This window comes from Aquarana catesbeiana, linkage group LG11, assembly GCF_042186555.1.
Source record: "Aquarana catesbeiana isolate 2022-GZ linkage group LG11, ASM4218655v1, whole genome shotgun sequence".
Taxonomy (NCBI): Eukaryota; Metazoa; Chordata; class Amphibia; order Anura; family Ranidae; genus Aquarana; species Aquarana catesbeiana.
The window spans coordinates 81,917,920-81,938,884 of record NC_133334.1 but is presented as its reverse complement, the minus strand read 5'-3'; the positions used below and the strand labels follow the sequence as shown (position 1 = coordinate 81,938,884).

General features: G+C 44.1%; 1 protein-coding gene and 1 pseudogene across 2 annotated transcripts in view; both read left to right on the top strand.

Annotated features, from left to right (window-relative positions):
- The window catches only part of INCENP (inner centromere protein), a 58,387-nt gene that overhangs the window by 24,851 nt on the left and 12,571 nt on the right, over positions 1 to 20,965 (top strand). Inside the window, exons 8-14 of one of the 2 annotated variants that reach the window (XM_073604603.1) lie at positions 909 to 942; positions 2,761 to 2,911; positions 2,988 to 3,134; positions 5,420 to 5,529; positions 11,644 to 11,764; positions 11,867 to 11,989; positions 14,130 to 14,317. In XM_073604603.1, coding sequence (XP_073460704.1) covers positions 909 to 942; positions 2,761 to 2,911; positions 2,988 to 3,134; positions 5,420 to 5,529; positions 11,644 to 11,764; positions 11,867 to 11,989; positions 14,130 to 14,317 — 874 coding nt within the window. The remainder of the gene's footprint in view (positions 1 to 908; positions 943 to 2,760; positions 2,912 to 2,987; positions 3,135 to 5,419; positions 5,530 to 11,643; positions 11,765 to 11,866; positions 11,990 to 14,129; positions 14,318 to 20,965) is intronic. The other variant, XM_073604604.1, reaches the window with a different exon arrangement.
- LOC141113129 (5S ribosomal RNA) lies at positions 20,250 to 20,368 on the top strand (annotated as a pseudogene).

The window sequence follows — 20,965 nt, the reverse complement described above, 5'->3', positions numbered from 1 at the left end:
CCCAAAACACACAGCCACACAAAGGCAACAAAGGAGTGGCTCAAGATGGAAATTAAGGTCCTGGAGTGGCCTAGCCAGTCTCCAGACCTTGATCCCATAGAAAACGTCGAGGGAGCTGAAGGTTTAAGTTAGCAAACATCAGCCTCAACCCTAATGAATAGCAAGGATCTGCAAAGAGTAGTGGGACAAAATCCCTCCTGTGTGCAAACCTGGTGGCCAACTAAAAGAAACGTCTGACCTCTGTGATTGCCAACAAGGGTTTTGCCACCACGTACTAAGTCAAATACTTATTTTACTCATTAAAATGCAAATCAATTTAACCTTTTTGACATACGGTATGTTTTTCTGGATGTTTTTGTTATGTCTCAGTTAAAATAAACCTACAATTTAAAATTAGACTGATCATTTCTTTGTCAGTGGGCAAATGTACAAAATCAGCAGGGGATCAAATACTTTTTTCAAAGATGGAGATGGTGTCTCAACGTACTTCAAACTAAGCATCAGTAAGATGGAGGTAATCTGACATTATATGCCCTGTATACATGATCGCACATTCCGACAACAAAATCCATCGGATTTTTTCAGACGGATGTTGGCTCAAACTTGTCTTGCATACACACGGTCGCACAAAGTTGGTCGGAAAATCCGAACGTATATGAAGCATTAAAAATAATCCTATGTGACATGACACACAGGACCCATACTGGTGTGTAATCTGAATCCCTGTGTACAGTTATCAGTGTAAAAAGGGATGTAACTTCTATACTGTTCTGATCAGTCTTTATGGTGGATTTGTGTATACCAAGTTAACTGTAATTTGTGAAAAAAATGTTAGTGCTGTAACAGTGTTTTTCTATCCCATGGTGTTCTAGTGCTATGTTAATATGTTCCATCCTTTTATTTTACAGAAACCTGTGAGACAACTGATGATCAAACAAGAAGGTGCTTCTTTTTTTGTATTTATACAAAAAACTGGCAGCTAGTTTAAAACTTGACCTTTTCTAGAATAATTTCTGTTTTTGCTGCAGTCCTGTTTTAACCACTTAAGCCCTGGACCATTTGGCTGGCCAAAGCCCAGAGCACTTTTTGCGATTCGGCACTGCGTCGCTTTAACTGACAATTGCGCGGTCGTGCTACGTAGCCCCCAAACGTGACATCTTTTTTTCCCACAAATAGAGCTTGCTTTTGGTGGTATTTGATCACCTCTGCGGTTTATTTTTTTGCGCTATAAATAAAAAAACGGCAACAATTTTGAAATAAACGCAGTTTGTTTTTTTACTTTTTGCTATAATATCCCCAATAAATATATAAACATTTTTTTTCCTCAGTTTAGGTTGATACGTATTCTTCTACATATTTTTGGTAAAAAAAAACACGCAATAAGCATTTTATTGATTAAGTTATAGCGTCTACAAAATGGGGGATAGTTTTATGACATTTTTAATATATATTATTTGGGGGGATATTTTAGTTAAAAATATTGCGTTTTTCAAAATTGTTGCACTTTTTTTCTTGTCTCTAGCGCAAAAAATAAAAACCGTAGAGGTGATCAAATACCACCAAAAAAAGCCCTATTTGTGAGGGGGAAAAAAAAGGACGTCAGTTTTGTTTGGGTGCAACGTCGCACAACTGCGCAATTATCAGTTAAAGCGACGCAGTGCCGTATCGCATAAAAGGGCTTGGTCAGGAAAGGGGTAAATCACTTCAGCCCCGAAAGGGTTACATTTTGGTGTTATCGCGCTTTCTTTCATATACTGGTCACTGGAAGTTCAACATGGCACCTCCATGGCAAAGAACTCTCTGAGAATCTGAAAAAAAAATTTGTTGCTCTATATAAAGATGGTCTAGGCTATAAGAGTGCCAAGACCCTGAAACTGAGCTGCAGCACGGTGGCCAAGACCATACAGTGATTTAACAGGACAGGTTCCACTCAGAACAGGCCTCACCATGGTTGACCAAAGAATTTGAGTGCATGTGCTTAGTTGTCAGTTAAAGCGACACAGTGCCGTATCGCAAAAAGTGCTCTGGTCAGGAAGGGGGTAAATTCTTCCAGTGCTGAAGTGGTTAATGCATGCTCTTCATTAAGGTAAACTTTTAATAGTATCCATAACACTCCCCCCAAAAATACTCGCACTAGCCCGATCTCGGTCCACCACTATGTACGTCTGAAGCAGCTCTTCTCCCCTCTTGTGCCTCTCAGTCAAAATCTGTGAGAGGGGGTGTAGGGCCAAGACGGCCTGTGTGTCTCAATAGACAAGAACGAAGCTGATGCTGTCGGTCACAGGCTGTGTGCTGGAACTCCCTCGCCTGTCACCTTTTTGGTGTCAGGAAAACTGCTCAGAGCTTACTCGTGCAGCTAGCAGAGGAACAAGGCAGCAAACAAAAGGACACTTACGGGGAGATTTACTAAAACTGGTGCACACAGACACTGGTGCAGCTGTGCATAGTAACTATCAGCTTCTAACTTCAGTTAAGCTTTGACAAATTTTTTATATGTAGAAGCTGATTGGTTACTATGCACAACTGCACCAGATTCTGTGTGTGCCAGTTTTAGTAAATTTTATTGCTCTTGAGTACGCACTATAGAGGGAAATTCTTTACTTGTATTTCTTGCTAGAGGTTTACAACCACTTTAAATCTCTCCTGAAGGTTTAACATGTCCCTATTTTTATATTGGTGTGTGTGTGTGTGTGTGTATGGCTAGAGATATCTATATCTTCTGATACATGGGCGGACCTTTCAAAGCCCTTTAATTTTTAGCTCTAGACAGAAATGTAATCTTGAGGTCTCTGACAGGAGAAAGAGTTACAAACGAGCAGTAGATGAACTGTCTGATGATGACCAGCCAGATGAGCAAATACACTCTCCTCCACGGAAGAAGACACTCTCTCCACCTTGTCCCCCCAGCAAAGTAAGCTCTTAATTGGTTGAGAACAGGTATCTGCTCTTGACTTGGTCTTGTGAATTTAAACCAATTTCTTTCTCAGGTTGTGAAGCCACTTCCTCATATGAAAACTTTCCTGCATACCGTGCAGAAAAATCAACTGCTGATGATGACTCCAGGATCTATCAGCAAAACTCTAATGATGAAATCTTTTATAAAGCGCAATACGCCCCTGAAGACAGACCCCAAGGTATGTGTAAAACATTTAAAAAAAAAAAAAAAGCAGATTTATTTTTTATTTTTTTTAACATGTACCTAGCGTTACACAATTTTTAAAGTTCACAAGTTTAAATCTCATGTTTTGTAGCGTCCCTTTTTATATATTTGTTCGTTGGCACTAAAGTGTACCCTTTCACTTTTTAAAGGATTTGTTAACTTTTTATAAATACCCTCTATGTAATCACACCACACCTTAGCAGCACCCTATGCTGATCAGATTTTACAACCGTGCCCTCTCCACTGGTGTTCTCTCTCTCTCTCGCCTGTCGCAGCTGCTGAGCTCATCCAACCTGATTGGAGAGAGTGCACTGCACCCTCAGGAAAAGGACAGCACTTAGCCTAACGGCTTGTGGAGCCATGTAAAGCAGTGGCAGTTTTTCAGGCAAATGGCCCACAGGTATGCTAACAGAGGGGAGACTTGGTTGTCAGATCTGAACAGCATAGGGTGCTGCTATGGTTTGTGTGTGTTTGTCGCCTTCAAAGTAGTGAAGCGCCGCACTTGTCTAAGATTACTGTGCCGGAAACATTTCTGAAATGTTGTGCAGTATCTCTGCCGTGGCGTGCTGGATGTCCAGAATGTTCTCAAATCTTTGTCCTTAACGCGCTTTTTTTTTTTTTTTTTTTTAACGCCCAAAAGTTGCAGGGTGCTAAGTTAGAGGAGTAAGGTGGTTTTTGGACTGGATTCCTGGGCGAGGAATTCTTGAACATTTAATGCATCATGTGCAGCGGTGTCACCAGGGTTCGTTAAAATGTGGTGTCATTCCCACCCCCCATTTTAGCCCAGCGTTGGATAAAGCCTGCAGGTAGTATTCAGGCTAGGGGATAATTGGTTAGGCAGTTACTACCCAGTGAGCCCTCCAGCTGGACGTTTGCTTGCTCTGGTTTGCCCTGGTGACTCTGGTCAGTATTGTAACACGTCTGTACGCTGGCAGTGGCTCAGTCTTTCGCTCTCTGGTGGTGCTGGGCAGCAGCGTGGCTTGTTCTCTGGTGGTGCCCCCTGAGTTTTTTTTTTTTTCCCCCTGGGTTCCAGCCTCTCTCCCCAAGCAGGTTGCATGTTGGGGGCTGTATCCTGCTCCCTGTGGACAACAATGGGTCTGCCAGTCTTTTGGGACATGTCCCATGATGCTCTCCTAGCATCTTCTGATTGGCTCTCTGCTGTGGCCTATGGGGAGGGATAGAGGCAGCTGGGCGGCAAACCTGATGAGAGGCACTCTCTTCTCCCGCACTGCTGACCAGAGGCACTCTCTTCTCCCGCACTGCTGACCAGAGAAAGGGAGGGGACGAGCGTGGGAAACTGACAGCCTGCAACTCATTTCTTCCTTGTCACGGCGCCGCTGCCTGAGTTCTCTGGCAGACTGGGCAGGGGAAAAGAGCCCGCTGTCACCGTTTCACTCATGCGACTGCTTCCTTCATGGTCTGCATCATTCTGGACATCTTCCTGTCCCTTTCTTAAACCACCTATGTAATTAAAAAAAAAAAACTTGCTTTCTTTAGTGGAATTTTCACCATAAGGCCCCTTTCACATTGGCTGCCAGCGGATTCACCCGCTCAGCAGGGGATCTCTCTCGCAAAAGTTTCACATTCAGCAGATCGTGAGGCTTGCCAGAGCCGCTCAGTGTAAGCAGCTCTTTTTATTAATGCCACTTTTTAGTATAATAGGTAATCGCCACACTACTATTTACAATAAATTGCTAGAGGTAAAATTTAAAGTTTCAGTGAAAGACCTGCCGCTAAGCGGTAGGAGGAGGTTTACCCATAGTTCTACTTCAATAAACACAGATGAGCTAAAGCAGTGGGTTTCAGAGGTCATTGTGGAGTTTGGCGGTGTGTTTTTACTTTAGCTTTCTTGCCTTACTCCACTTTTAACATGGCAAAGTTGCTCTACACTTCTTTTTTTTTTTTTTTTTTTTTGCTTGCAGAGTGTATGACTAGAGTTGATGTAAAAAAGTATCACTAACAAATGCGGTGTCCTGTACTAATTCATGCAGACTTACAATGTATCCTTCTTCCCCCTTTTTTTTTTTTTTTTTTGCTTCATTCCCTTTCAGACAGAAGTAAGTAACTTGGTTTTGTTGCGTTCTCACTGGTGGTTCTTGGTTTTAAGGCAAGCAACGGTCTGGTTATTTGGGTTTCTTTTTCTTCACTTGGTGGGGCTCATTTTGTACTGTTTTAGCTAAGTTTAGGTTGTCCCACTTGTGAATGAAGTTCAATGAGATTTCTGTATTTACCTATGTTCTTCATATAACTATTTCATAGGAAAAGGAGCGTCAGCGTTTAGAAGCCTTGCGCAAAAAGGAGGAAACTGAACTACAGCGAAAGCAAAAAATAGAGGAAGGCAAGAAACGCAAGCAGGAGGAACTAAAACTGTGAGTTTATTATGGGTGGTGTGTGTAAAAAGGGGGGGGGGGGGAGATTGCAATTCGGCACTGCGAAGCTTTAACTGACAATTGCACCCAAACAAAATTTACATCTTTATTTTTAATTTTTTCCCCACAAATAGAGCTTTCTTTTGGTAGTATTTGATCATCTCTGCAGTTCATTTTTTGCGCTGTAAACAAAAAAGAGCGACAATTTTGAAAGAAACACTATTTTGTACTTTTTGCTATAATATCCCCAAATTTAAAAAAATAAATTTTTATACAGTAATCAATGCAATTTTATAGCACGGATCGCTGTATAAATGTGAATGGTCAGATGTGTCCGCCATAATGTCACAGTCACGAAAAAAAATCGCGATTGCTGCTATTACTAGTAAAAAAAAATTAATTATTTTTTTTTAAAAATGCCATAAATCTATTCCCTATTTTGTAGACGCTATAACTTTTGCGCAAACCAATCAATATACGCTTATTGCGAATTATTTATTTATTTTTTTTAACCAAAAATAGGTAGAAGAATACGTATCGTCCGAAACTGAGGAAATTTTTTTTTTTTTTTTAAATTGAGATATTTATTATTGCAAAAAGTAAAAAATATTGTCGCTCTTTTGTTTATAGCACAAAAAATAAAAACCGCAGAGGTGATCAAATACCACCAAAAGAAAGCTCTGTTTGTGGGAAAAAAATGATGTCAATTTTGTTTGGTTACAAAGTCGCGCGACCGTGCAATTGTCGTTTAAAGTGCGACAGCGCTGAAAACTAAAAATTTGGTCTGGGAAGGAAGGGGGTGAAAATGCCCTGTATTGAACCGGTTAAAGCAAATTTTTTCCTTAGTTTAGGCTGATATGTATTCTACATATGTTATCCTACAAAAATCGCAATAAGCGTATATTGATTGGTTTGCGCAAACGTTAGTGTCTACAAAATAGGGGATAGATTTATAGCATTTTTATTATAAATTTTTTTTTTTTTTTTTTTTATCGGGACTGCGACATGGCAGACACATCGGACACATTTTTGGGACCATTGGCATTTATACAGCGATCAGTGCTATAAAAATGCACTGATTACTGTATAAATGTCACTGGCAGGGAAGGGGTTAACGCTAGGGGGCGATCAAGGGGTTAAATGTGTTCCCTAGTGTGTTCTCTAACTGAGGGGGGGGGTGATGGGACTGTCTAGGGGAGATGACAGATCGCTGTCCATACTTTGTATGAATACACGATCTGTCTCTTCTCCCCTCAGACAACCGGGATCTGTGTGTTTACTCACACACTTTCCGGTTCTCGCTGTGTCACGAGCGATCGTGGGAGCCCGGCCGTCGTCGCGCCCGCCGGGCACTCGCATCGGCGGTGAGCAGCGGGCGCGCACCCCTAGTGGCCACAGGGCGAAGTGACGTAACATAATGTCGTTCTGCTGTAAACCTGCGGCTTTTCGGCCAGTGGTTCATCAGGTTGTTTTAAAATGGCTGAGAGGATAACTTTAACTTCCCGACCGGCTCACGCAGATATACTGCGGCAGAATGGCTGTCCTGGGCAAAATCCCGTGTGTGTGTATGTGTGTATATGTGTGTGTATGTATGTATGTATGTATATATATATATATATATATATATATATATATATATATATATATATATATATATATATATATATATATATATATAATCTTCGCCCAAGAGAGCCACCAGAGGGTGTGTGAGTGACACCGGAGGCGCAAGCGCATGCCCCCTGTATGGCAGGCAACCCGATGCATGTGGCTGGTGGGCTCGATCGTCGCCGGCCGCGTGCAGGAGCACAGAGGATTGTGTGTGTAAACACGCAAAACCCCATGCTGTCTGAGAAGAGAAGGACAGGTTGTGTCTTTCTACAAAGTAGAAAACGCGATCTTTCATCTCCTATAGTAAGTCCCCATTCCCCCACAGTTAGAACACACAATAGGGAACAGTTAACCCCTTGATCATCCCCTAGTATTAACTTTTTCCCTGCCAGTGACATTTACATAGTAATCTTTGCATATTTATAGCACTGATCGCTCTGTAAATGTGAATGGTCCCAAAAATGTGTCAAGTGTCCGACCTGTCCTCCGTCGCAATACCGCAAAAAATATCCACGTCCTCTCCCCCACTGTAATATCCACGTCCTCTCCCCCACTGTAATATCCACGTCCTCTCCCCCACTGTAATATCCACGTCCTCTCCCCCACTGTAATATCCACGTCCTCTCCCCCACTGTAATATCCACGTCCTCTCCCCCACTGTAATAGCCACCTCCTCTCCCCCACTGTAATAGCCACCTCCTCTCCCCCACTGTAATAGCCACCTCCTCTCCCCCACTGTAATAGCCACCTCCTCTCCCCCACTGTAATAGCCACCTCCTCTCCCCCACTGTAATAGCCACCTCCTCTCCCCCACTGTAATAGCCACCCCATCTCCCCCACTGTAATAGCCACCCCATCTCCCCCACTGTAATAGCCACCCCATCTCCCCCACTGTAATAGCCACCCCATCTCCCCCACTGTAATAGCCACCCCATCTCCCCCACTGTAATAGCCACCCCATCTCCCCCACTGTAATAGCCACCCCATCTCCCCCACTGTAATAGCCACCCCATCTCCCCCACTGTAATAGCCACCCCATCTCCCCCACTGTAATAGCCACCCCATCTCCCCCACTGTAATAGCCACCCCATCTCCCCCACTGTAATAGCCACCCCATCTCCCCCACTGTAATAGCCACCCCATCTCCCCCACTGTAATAATATATTGGCAGGGCATTGCACAGTATTGGCACTGCTGCCATCTGATCTCTCCCCTCCACTGTACAGATCAGTACACAGAGGGGAGAGAGGAACCGGCGTCATAACATGATGCCGGTTTGTTTACAAGTGACCGCTCCGTAAACGGGCGCGGGGTGTACCAAGGTGGCCACCGCTCTGGAGCTAGGCCGAAGCCGCAGCCTTTCCTAAGGCCGAGGCGGCGGCGCGCTCCGCGGAGCGCATGTGTGCCGATCCGAACAGGCTGAACCGTTCGGATCACGGATCGATGGGTCTGATTTTGCATCCTGCTTTTACAGTCGCTGGCTTGCCTTTTAAAGCCCAAGTCCTGATGTATAAGGGTGTTTTTGACTGTAATTCCTACCCTCCTCAAGACAAGAGAGCCAACCTCCAGGAATGTGTACCATCGTACATGGAAGGCTTATTTCACTTGGTGTGAGGCTCATCATTTTATTCTCTGTCCGTATGTCATGGCATGCATTTTTAGGTTTTCTGAAGTCTGATGTGGCTGTCCTGTCATAAAGACCTATTGTATCTCATTCCTTGTATCTCAAGCCCTCTGTGGAGGGTATCACATGGATTGATCTGCCTGCGTGGCTCCCTCCTTAATATGGTCTTGACTGTATTGCAGTCTTAGTTTGAGTCTGATGTTCCCTTGTCCCTTTTTGTGCAAGGTTGTCCTTTTTTGGTTGCCATTACTTCAATGTGTAGAGTCCTGGCGTTGGCTGTGCTATCCTGCATTGAATCTTCCCTAGTTCTTTAACAGGCTAAGATGTATTTGTTTTGTATTTTGATCATCCCATCCCACCAGGAGTATCAGTGATTCAAGTTCAAGCTTCTATTGTAGTTTTTGGGCATGGGGGCCTTATTTCTGGGTTGCCCACCCTCCATGTTATGTGTTTGGGACATCCCAAGTTGTCATGAATGTGAAGTACCCTGTGTCCTTTGAAAGATTAAGAATTTAATTTTTTTTTTTTTTTTTTTTTTTTACCTGTAAAGGGGGATCAGGAATCCCTCCCCTCTCTGTAACCTCATTACTTGCTGCAAAACTGAGGTTTAGCTGAACGGGAAGGTGCTCTGTCCTGCACTAGATGTTGGGCGAGCCTGAAAGTGATCCTCTGGCACAGGACTCCTTGTATGTGCTTTTTCAGTCTACTTCTGAACTAGATTGGTTTAACTTGACTGCTAAGCCTTGTCCCTGAAAACTTGCTTAGTGAATAGGCCATTGGCGCCAGACACTGGAATCTCCCAGTAAACTTCTCAATGTTGGGGAATGCTTAACATGTGCCCCCGATACTGGTGTTTTGTAAATTGCTCCTGTGCTGCCACTTAAATGCACAAAACAAATAACTGTCCCTTAAAGTGGTGTTTCGCCCAAAAAAAGAAAAAAGAAAAATTAAAAGCCAGCAGCTGCACATACTGCAGCTGCTGGCTTTTAACAATAGGACACTTACCTGTCCTGGAGTCCCGCGATGTCTGCACCACAGCTGATGTTTCCATCAGCTGTCGTGTGCATGCCGCCTCCATTGCGAGTAAGGGAACCCGGCAGTGTAGCCTTACGGCTTCACGCCGGGGACCCTACTGCGCATGCGCAAGGCCCCGCTCCTCTCCCAGCCTCTGGACCCGCGACAGGGAGAGGAGGAGGGAGCCCCGTGGTGGTGTCACGGACCGTGGCCCGGACTCCCGGATGAAAGAAAGGTGCCAATTGTGGCACTGGAGGGGGGGGTGACAAATGAGCGGACGTTACACTTTTGGGTGCTTTACATTGCTCCTAAACTACCAATCAAGTGACTAAAGTGCTCAAACTCAACCATCAATCAGTGAGCTGACACCTGCTATGTGTTCCCGCATCCTATAGTAAAATGTAGATAAGTGTTGGAGTGCTGCTCAGAATATTCACCATTTTAATAAAATAAACGTTATAGTTGTTTACAGTGCTAATGTGAACACCAGTATATCAAACTTTAAGAAAAAAAAAAAACCTCAGTGGGAAGGTCCTTGTAGTCCATCCACAATATGATGCAAAGTAAACCAATCAACCCTATCAAACCAATGTTCAATATATTTAATGACACTTTCACTACGGATTGATTTTTTTTTTTTTTTTTTTTTTTTTTTAGTGCTTCACAGCGCAGTCATGAACATCATGCTCCACCTCGGTAACGATTATGCCCTTGCCTTAATATTTGGACCTATATATTACCATGCGTCTACCCCACATAACCACCCCTTTTTATGGGGAAGATTGGTATGCAGTCATTTCCACAAATTCTGCAAAGTGTTAGTGTACCCTTTTGCCTTTTTAAGAGGCTGGATGCTTCTTTCTGTCCACCACTTTAGCATATAGCGGAAATGTGCTCAGATGGAATAAAGAGCTGCCATAGTGCAGTATTTAAAAATCAGAAAAAACACTTTATTAAATAACAATTGGGCCCTCACATACTGGTGCAGTCAACAGGTTCTACACTGGGTATTACAGGCATCACTCAAGCGTCGCACTTCCAGTTTCCTAGTCTGTCACCCTGCTCCTCCCAACACATTGCATCATTGGTCACATGACTTAATCAGGAGATGGGGCAGGGTGACTCAAGCAAGGTTATAAGAGCGCTCCGTTTTACATGTTGCTATAGTTATTACCTCATTTGCCTGCGTAATCCTATCTTATACACAGTATATACTGGGACTGGAATCCACCCTATTTGCACAGTTTTTGTGTAACAACAAATACTATTCTTAATAAAATCCAGCCCATAAAGGAAATCCTTAAAAGCAACACATAACTCTAACACATCCCTGTGTTTTGAAGAGCTCTGCACCTTGGATGATCAAACTTTGCAAGTAATTAGAGGAGAAAATGAATGCTTTTTTGCAGAAGGTGGAATGCAGTAGGACTAGTAAAATAAAGTATTTTCCATAACAATTCATTGCATTTAATTATGCCACAATATCAGATTAGTCCTTAGTAGGTGCTGAAGGTGAAATGTCCGATGCTGTAGTAGCACTATGAAAAAAATCAAACCTCCAATGCTATTTTCTGGAGGAATTCCATCTAGATCAGTGATGTTATTCCCTTGATGTGTGTTCCTTGTTTCTCTCTTCCCTTGTTTTAAAGTCTTCCTTCTTTGTCAGAGGATTCGCCAATCAATTTGGGTCTAATGGCAGATTGTTAGGAGCAGAGTGAGGAGGATACTTCTAGAGACCTTTTTTTAGCTGGATTTAAATTTTGAAGCTTTGTAGCACTATACAAGAAGCTTCCATCTTAACACAAAAAAAAAAAATTTTCTGTAAATGTATTTGTTACTGACAATCTCAACCTTCCAACTTTTAGGAGAAGGGAAGAACGTTTGCGCAAGGTTCTGCAGGCACGTGAGAGAGTGGAGCAATTGGAAGAGGAGAAAAAGAAGAAAATAGAACAGAAATTTGCACACATAGATGAGAAAAGTGAAAAAGTAAATTTTTTTTTTTTTGTAGTGCATGCATATCTTTGTGGCTATTGATTAGGATCTAAAGCTTCATGAACATGCTGTCTTATATCGATGATGCCTTTTCAGGTTCGGGAAGATCGTATGGCTGAAGAAAAAGCCAAAAAGAAAGTCACAGCAAAAAAACAGGAGGAACTAGAAAGCAGAAGGCGACAGGAAGAGGAAGCACGCAAACTTAAAACAAAACAACTGGTATGTGTGAACAACACATGTTAAACTGTTTGAAGTCTAATAAAATTCCCCCTCTCTCCCTCCCTTCTAAGCTACTAGCCAGGCCTTAAGGCCCCTTTCACACTGGAGCGGTGGGGGCGTCGGCGGTAAAACAGCGCTATTTTTAGCGCTGTTTTACCGTCGTTTTTGCAGCTGTATTCGGCCGCTAGCGGTGCGGTTTTAACCCCCGCTGGTGGCCGAAAAAGGGTTAAACCCGCTCGTACAGCGAGGCTATAGCCGCGGTATAGCTGCGCTGTCCCATTGATTTCAATGGGCAGGAGCGGTTCCTTCACCGCTCCAAAGATGCGGCTCGCAGGACTTTTTTACCGTCCTGCCAGGCGGCTTTCACACTGAACAAACAGCGGAGGCTGTTTAGGGGCGGTTTGCAGGTGGTATTTTTAGCGCAATAACGCCTGCAAACCGCCCCAGTGTGAAAGGGGCCTAAGGGTCTCTCTTCACCATTTGCCCCTAAACATGCCATAAATCATCTCATAAAATGTCTCCGCCTCCTGATCTGGACACAGAACACGTCCACACCGGCGTTCTGTCTGACAGGCGCTGGGTCAGGAGGCGGGACTGTGTGACCGCGAGCGGGGTCAATTTAAATGTAAGATGTTACAGCTGGCAATCCCTGCTCTGTGAAACGCCCAGCTCTCATCTTCCTCCACGCTCTCTTCCCCTGTGATGATCCGGCCGCCCCCTCTCTACCGCCACGCTCCTTTCCCTGGGCGAACGGCTCCCATTCAACACTGCCTACCAGCGATGCTCGCCCCTTCGCTCCCAGGCAGTCCATGCTCGCCAGCCATTATTTTCCACTGCATTTTGCGAGTGGAAAATTTTGAGGTACACACACTGCAGCCCTAAACTTCCTCCTTTTCTCGTGTCCCCCATCAGCTCAGCCCTATCCCCAGAACATGGGTTGTCTTGAGACACAAGCCTGAGTGTAAATCTGCAAAAATCCTTGCAAGACAATTTAACCAAAGTGAGGGGGACTGCCTATCTGTTTTCATCCGATCCACCAGACGGATGGAAAATAGGACATCCATCCGTCTGGATTTTGCGGATCGCATGTCAGTGGACATGTCACCGCTGACATCCGACGCTCCATAGAGCTGTATGGAGCGACCGTTCAGATCCGCCTGAAAAAACTGACAGGTGGATCTGAACGGTCTGCACATGTGAAAGGGGCCTTAGTTTTGTTTTGACCTTTTCCCTCACTTATGTCAAACAGTTGTTGCCAGGCTGATAAGTGAGGGTAAGCCTAGGTAGCACACTACTTTTTAGGGCTACTCTATTGTGTGGTGGCTTATGGAATCTCTTAAAACCACCACTTCATTAAACCTCCCGCATGCTTCCAACCTGTAACGCTCAAAATTAGTGTTATCAATATCAGTGCTGATACTAACCATTTGCACGAGTACTTATGCAAATGTTCCGATACCTAGAACCAATACATTTTCCGTGTGATCTGAGACTCATACAAAATGAATGGGCTTAAATTGCACTGCAAAGAATTGCATGCAATGTGAACAGGAATGCGATGCAAATCCTGTCCGAATCTCTTGCGGTTTCCCTCGCCGCTCCTGTGTGAATCCAGGCTTGTCATAGTGACTTCACTATGGCTGTCCTGCTTCACTGCAGATTGATAGCAGGGGCCTTTGGCTGTCAAATTCTTTGAAGAGGAAGCGATAGGCAGGGCCCAGTCACCCTGTATGTTAATGGACTCAGACAAGGCGGCTCGGGAGCGAGCTCCCATAGGAAGCAGCTTTCTATGGGGGCATTCGCCAAAGAGGAGCTAGGAGTGCCAATGGGGAATGTAAAAAGGATTGTGGTTGTAGGTAAGTATGCTTTGTTAAAGAAAAAATAAGTGAATCTTTTAATGTATAACAGTGATTTTCTTTTTCCAAAGAAAAAAGTTATAACTGGACTTGCACTTTAAATTAATGCAGTTCAACTTCTATCCTCCCAGAGGGTGTTTATTTTGTAAAGAAAATAAAAAATCTACAGGCTTATATTTCTAATTCTTGAAATTCTGCACCTGTTGTGTGTTCTGGCTTTGTAAGGTCTTTCAGAGTAATTAGATGGTCCAGTATATAAGATCGCTGTTGATTTTATAACGTAGGATGAAGAAGAGCGCCGGCACCAGGAGCTCCTCCAGAAGAAGCGAGAGGAGGAAGAGCAAGAGAGGCAAAAAAAGCTTGCAGAGGCAAAGAAGTTGGCAGAAATACGTCAGGCAGAACAAGAACGTGAGAGGCAACGACAGCTGCAGGCTGCAGCTGAAAAAGAGCAAGAGCGTCTTCGAGCAGAACGGTGAGGATTGATCTTTCTAAAACCCATTGAATGATGTAGAAACCACTTCCCGATATTTTCTTTGAGAAAACCTACCTTTTGATGCATTACCTTTTTACAAACCACCTTTGGGGGACAAACGTGATCGATTTGGTTACATATAAACAGTCTTTTAATTCCCTCTACAAAAAAAAAAAAAAAAACCTTACTTTACTTTTCTTTCCTTAGATTGTCTTCTTTCCATAGTAGCACTGGCAACTACAGTGTATCCGGAAAGTATTCACAGCGCTTCACTTTTTCCACATTTTATGTTACAGCCCTATTCCAAAATGGATTAAATTCATAATTTTCCTCGATTTGATTGTAGCCGTATTAGTGCAGTTAAATTAGTGTTAAATTAGTGACAGAGAAAATTGAGTACTGTCCGTGATACTTTTTTTATTTGCACTAACATACAATTTTTCAGGACAAGCTAAAGGGGACATACCCCGAAAGCTTGTCCTGAAAAATTGTATGTTAGTGCAAATAAAAAAAGTATCACGGACAGTACTCAATTTTCTCTATCATTTTCCTCAAAATTCGACAAACAATACTCCATTATGACAACATGAAATACCGTATATACTCAAGTATAAGCCGACCCTAATTTTACCACAAACTGGGAAAACGTATTGACTGGAGTATATGCCCAGGGTGAGAAATGTGCAGCTACTGTAAGTAGAAAAGAGGGTCAACAATGCCCATTTGCAGTCTCACTGTGCCCATTTGCATGTCTCACTGTGCTCATTTGCAGCCATAGGTACCCCGAACTTCAAACTCTGTAGTTAAGGGTTCCTAGATGCCCCCTAGCTACAGCCAAAATTTGGGGTCTCTGGACCCAAAGGGTCCCGAAATGACATTGCTGCAGATGGACACAGTTGACCGACTTTGGGGCTCCGTATCTCGGGGCCACTTGGTGCTAAGAACCCCAAATTTGGTGTGCAAACCCAGTGGTACTAGCACTACAACATATCCAAGCTGGGGTTCCTAGCACCAAGTGGCCCGGAGATACGGGGCCCCAAAGTTGGTTCGGAAAATGTCAAGCACTTTTCTGCAGCAGAGAAAGACATTTTCCGAACTGACTTTGGGGCTCCCGTATCTCGGGGCCACTTGGTGCTAAGAACCCCAGCTTTGGATATGTTGTAGTGCTAGTTCCACTGGGTTTGCACACCAAATTTGGGGTTCCTAGATTAGAGTATAAGCCGAGGGAGGCATTTTCATCACAAAAAAAGTGCTAAAAAACTTGGCCTATACTCTTGTATATACGGTAAGCTTGTTTTGAAATCTTAGCAAATTTATTAAAACAAAAAATCCCATGTACATAAGTATTCATGCCCTTTGCCCTGACACTCAAAATTGGGGGGGGGGGGGGGGGGGGGGTCAGGGGCATCGTGTTTCCACTGATCATCCTTGATGTTTCTACAACTTGATTGGAGTCCACCTGTGGTAAATTGATTGGACATGATTGGAAAGGTGTGCACACACCTGTCCATATAAGGTCCCACAGTTAACCGTGCATGTCGGAGCACAAACCAAGCCATGAAGTCCAAGGTCTGTAGACCTCCGTGACAGGATTGTATGGCGGCACAGATCTGGGGAAGGGTACAGAAAAATTTCTGCAGCATTGTGAAGCTTCCAATGAGCACAGTTTGGAAGCACCAGGACTCTTCCTAGAGTGGGCTGCCTGGCCAAACAAGCAATCGGGGGAGAAGGGCCTTAGTCAGGGAGGTGTCAAAGAAACATGATGGTCACTCTGACAGCTCCAGCATTTCTTGGTGGAAAGAGGAGAACCTTCTAGAATAACTACCATCTCTGCAGCACTCCACCAATTGGGCTGTATGGTAGAGTTGACAGATGGAGCCGCCACTCAGTTAAGGCACATTACAGCCCATCTGGAGTTTGCTAGAAGGACTCTCAGACCATAAGAAACAAAATTCTCTGGTCTGATGAAACAGATTGTACTCTTTGGCCTGAATGGCAAGCATCATGTCTGGAGGAAACCAGGCACTGCTCAGCACCTGGCCAATACCACCCCTATAGTGATGAATAGTGGTGGCAGCATCATGCTGTGGGGATATTTTTCAGTGGCAGGAACTGGGAGACGAGTCAGGATTGAGGGAAAGATGAATGCAGCAATGTACAGAGACATTCTTGATGAAAACCTACTCCAGAGTACTCGGGACCTCATACTGGAGCGATGGTTCATCTTCCAACAAGACAACGACCCTAAGCACACAGCCAAGATAAAGGAGTGGCTATGGGACAACTCTGAATGTCCTTGTGTGGCCCAGCCACAGCCTAGACTTTAACCCGATTGAATATCTCTGGAGATATCCGGAAATTGCTGTGCACCAATGCTCCCCATCCAAACTGCCCAAAAATAGGTTTGCCAAGCTTGTAGCATCATACTCAAAAAGACTTTAGGCAGTAATTGGTGCCAAAGTTGCTTTAACAAAGTATTGAGCAAAGGCTGTGAATACTTATGTGTTTTCTTTAATCGTTCATCACGGGACACAGAGCCATAGTAATTACTATGTGGGTTATAGTCCACCTTCAGGTACTGGACACTGGCACACCCTAAACAGGAAGTTGCCTCCCTATATAACCCCTCCCATACCAGGAGTACCTCAGTTTTTTTCGGCAGTGTCTAAGATGTTGGTCACGAGTGAAGATGTGCTGTGCTCCACTGGAGCAATCCTTGCTGGGGCTAGCTATGCAGCCGGATCCATTCAAAGTGTCTCTTAGGCCGAATTGAATGGTACCCGGGCCTCGTATCCGAAGAAACTAGGTTTTGCTTGTAACGCTTCTGTTTTTAGAGAGCCGGACCCCGGGATCCAGTACTTTGGTATTTTAAGCCATAAAGTTTTACTGGCAGGGTGCTATTACAGGTCCAGGATTGTGGGTTCCCCGAGGGTCCCCAGTTCCTGAAGGTTTAACGGAACCCACCGTGAAGGGTGAAGATTGGGTCTGTTGGTTTTACCACAGAAAACCCTGTGGCGGGAAAGGCAAGTGGAGTTTTTCTAAGGAATTTTTAATTTTCTTATGAAATGTCTCCTTTTAAAAAAAAAAAGTAAATGTTGTCATGCCCAAGTGTCATCACTGGGGGCTGTATCGAGCACGTAGCTTCTCATACTTTGCTCCGAGATCATGCTGTGTCACAGAAGCAGCAGGCTTTTCTCCTCTGGCTAGCAGCAGACCTCCGGTAAGTTTAGGGGGTTTTGCTTCCACAGACACCCCCACTTGGGTTGAACTCTCCCCCTCTTCACGAGGCTGAGCATTAGGGAGAGCTAAACAATCGGCGATGCAGTTTTATTTCACCACCCCTACAAGGCGGCAACTTTCAGGTCTCCTCCACGCCATCCCTCCCTCACACACAAGCCGATCCCGACGGCTCCACGCTCGTGCGGGAAAACTCTTTTTTGAAAGAAAGGAGGAGGGGTGGAGCTTAGCACAGCGTTGGCGTCCTCCAACGCAGCAGTGTGTTTAAAAAAAAAAAAAAAAAAAAACACTCCATTTGTGCTGGCTGCAAAATTGTCGGAAGGGCATGAAAGAGGTTGGTGACACAGGCATTTCCTATTTGACACTTACTATTTGCATCAGGCTGAGCATTAATAGCAGCTGCTGTGGCTGGACTATTGCTCAAGCAGTGGATGCAATTTCTTCTGGTAGTACCTCTGCTTTGTTCATCGGGCTAAGGTCAGAAGGGGGGGTTGAAACACCCCCAAAAAGATAAAAGGGTCTCGCTCAAGCTCTGGAAAGCCTACTCATCTCCACAAATGACATCCTCCCCTGAGAGGGGGTGGCTGGTCAGAATGAGCATTGGAGCCATGAAATAACGCTGCAGCCCCTGTTTGTCACTAAAAATCTTTTTTCCTCAGCCATGATAAGATTGAAAAAAAAAAAAAGTTAGCGGCTTTAATCGCATCCCAGTGTGGGACAAGATGCAACAGGTTCTCTTCCATTACTCAGGACCCTCAAACTGGTGAACTAGGGGCAGGAGAAGATGAATTCCCTCAGGGGACCATGGTGAGGCTGATGACTCTTCTGAGGTGTCAAATGTGGTTGGATCCGCTTTCACAATCTGTAAGATTGATGGTGCAATTTCTTGCTGAATGGTCCGCTCCACATTTATGTACCCTTAACTAATTGGGTTCGCTAAAGCCTCCTAAAGCTGCATGCCTTTTCCTGTCCATTCATTGCTGGAAAAGTTTTTTTGTATCTGAGTGGATCACCTAGATAAGCATTATTTTCCCTCCTTTAAAAGTTTTCACACTTTATCCTAGGGTGGAGAAAATTCACTAGGGTATTCCAGCAAATTAACGCTGCTATATCCTCCTCTAAATAAGAGTTTGACTTGTCCGGCAGACAATGCTCAAATGCTTAGGGATCCAACAGATAAAAAGTTAGAATTCCTATTAAAAAAACAAAAACTTTTTTTCTCTGCAGATTGTGTCTCAGCCTGCGCTGACAGCAATTGGTTAATCGTTGAGAGACCAGTTTAAACAGTTGTTCAAGGTTATCCTGCTCAGCCTGCCCAGGATCTGGCAGCTTTGTTTGCAATAGTTGCTATGAGAGATTCTATCCTTCAGGCCTTGCGCCCATCGCTAAGAGCCATGCAAGAAGCTCCTGGCTAGTGTTCCTTTTTGCAGTGAAACAGCTATTTGGGGATGTTTTGGATAATACATCCAAAGAAATTCTAGTGGAAAAAGGAGTAAATGTATTTTCGTTTTAAAGCTCCTTCTCCTGTACCAGGGGCATCAGCCTCCAGGCAGTCACGACGGCTTCCGCCGTCAGGTTCAAAAGGTAATCCTCAGGGTTAACCCCAGGGACTGAAGAGGTCTTGGGGTAGGAAACCTACAAGATACTGAAGCCTCCTTATGAGGAGGTGCCCCCGCTCGCCCGAATAGGGGAAATTCTTCTGCAATTCTCAAGAATTTGGCAGGAAGAGTGTGGAGACGAATGAGGGACTTCCTCAATAGCTCCAAGGTACAAACTGGAGTTCCAAGAGTTCCTGTCTCCTCGTTTTCTCCTAAGGATACAGAGGAAAAAAGTCTCTTTCAAGCTTTGAAACATCTTTTGGCAAAAAGTGATCATGGTGGCCCACATGTAAAAGCATTAGGTTGGGGTTTGGGTCAAACCCTTTTTTTTTTTTTTTTTTTTCACGGTGCCAAATCCGGATGGACTATCTGGATCTCAAAAATCTCAATTCAATTCCTGAATATAATCACCTTTTTTTTTTTTTTTTTTTTTTTTTTTTTTTTTTTCCCACATGGAGTCAATTAAATCAGTTTTCTCCATCCTACAAGGAGAACTTCTGGCGTCAATCGACATCAAAGATGCATACCTCCATATGCCCATTTCCTAGCTCACTAGTAATATCTATTTTTCAAGGTGGAAAATCTTCGTTTTCAGTGTGTAGCTCTGCTTTCTGGTCTAGCTACTGCACCTTGAGTGTTCACAAAGGTTCTGGCCCCTCTTCTAGCCAGATTAGGGCCCAAAGTATAACGATTATGGTTTACCTACACTATCTGTTCTTGATAGAGCAGTTGGTAGCCAGCTTAGACCAAAGTATGGTCACCACATTCAACTTGGAATATCTAGATCGGATTCTCAACCTAGGAGAAATCTTTAAAACCATGAAGTAGGCTAAAATATTTGGGTCTGATCATAGGTACACCCAGAAAAGGGTATTCTTGCCCCAGGCAAAGATCAGCGCCATAAAGAAACTGATTTAGGTGGTTGAAGCAAGATTAATTCTTTTATTTAACTTTGCATGAGGTTTTTGCGAAAGATGGTGGCTTCATTCAAGGCCGTTCCTTATGCTAGGTTTCATTCGAGACTGCTACAAAACAGTATCCTATCGGCTTGGAACAAAGGGTTCAAGCTCTAGATTCCCAATGTGTCTGACTCCAAAGCCTACGGCCACATCATCCTGAGAGCTCCCGATCTCTTCTGATCTTGGAGGCTAAGCAGGGTCGGGCCTGGTTAGTACCTGGATGGGAGACCAACTGGTAATACCAGGTGCTGTAGGCTGGGTGCACCGGAGCCTCAGTTTATGGTAATATCCAAAAATCTGCAAAGGGGAAAATCCTTCCTTCAGTTACCTGGGAAGTATTTCTTGGTATTTAAAATTTGTTGTTTGTGCTGGTTGATTCTATTTTATTCAACAACATATGCCAACCTTTTTTTTGGGTTGAGGAGCAGTCCTGGAAGAGGCAACTGTTAAAGAGAAGTGGCCCAAATCAGAAATGGCCTTGCCCATTAACATTCTAGAGATTCAGGCAGAGCACTTGGTTCTGAGCGCCTGAACGTTCCATTTACGGTATTGTCCTGCCAGGATTCAATCCGACAGTGCCACAGCAATGGCCTATATTAATCACCAAGGGGGCACAAGAAGTTGTGCGGCCCGGAGAAAGGTGAATCGTATCCTATTTTTGGCAGAAAACAATGTACTTTGCCTATCGCCAGCAGTTGTTCCTGGGAGAATGGTTCCTTCTCCCTGATATCTTCCTGTCAAAGATGGGGGATCCCAGACATAGATCTGTTTGCGTTCAGGTTCAACAAAGAAATCGACAACTTTGTGTCAAGAACAAAGGATCCGTTAGCATGCCGAACAGATGCCTTGCTATT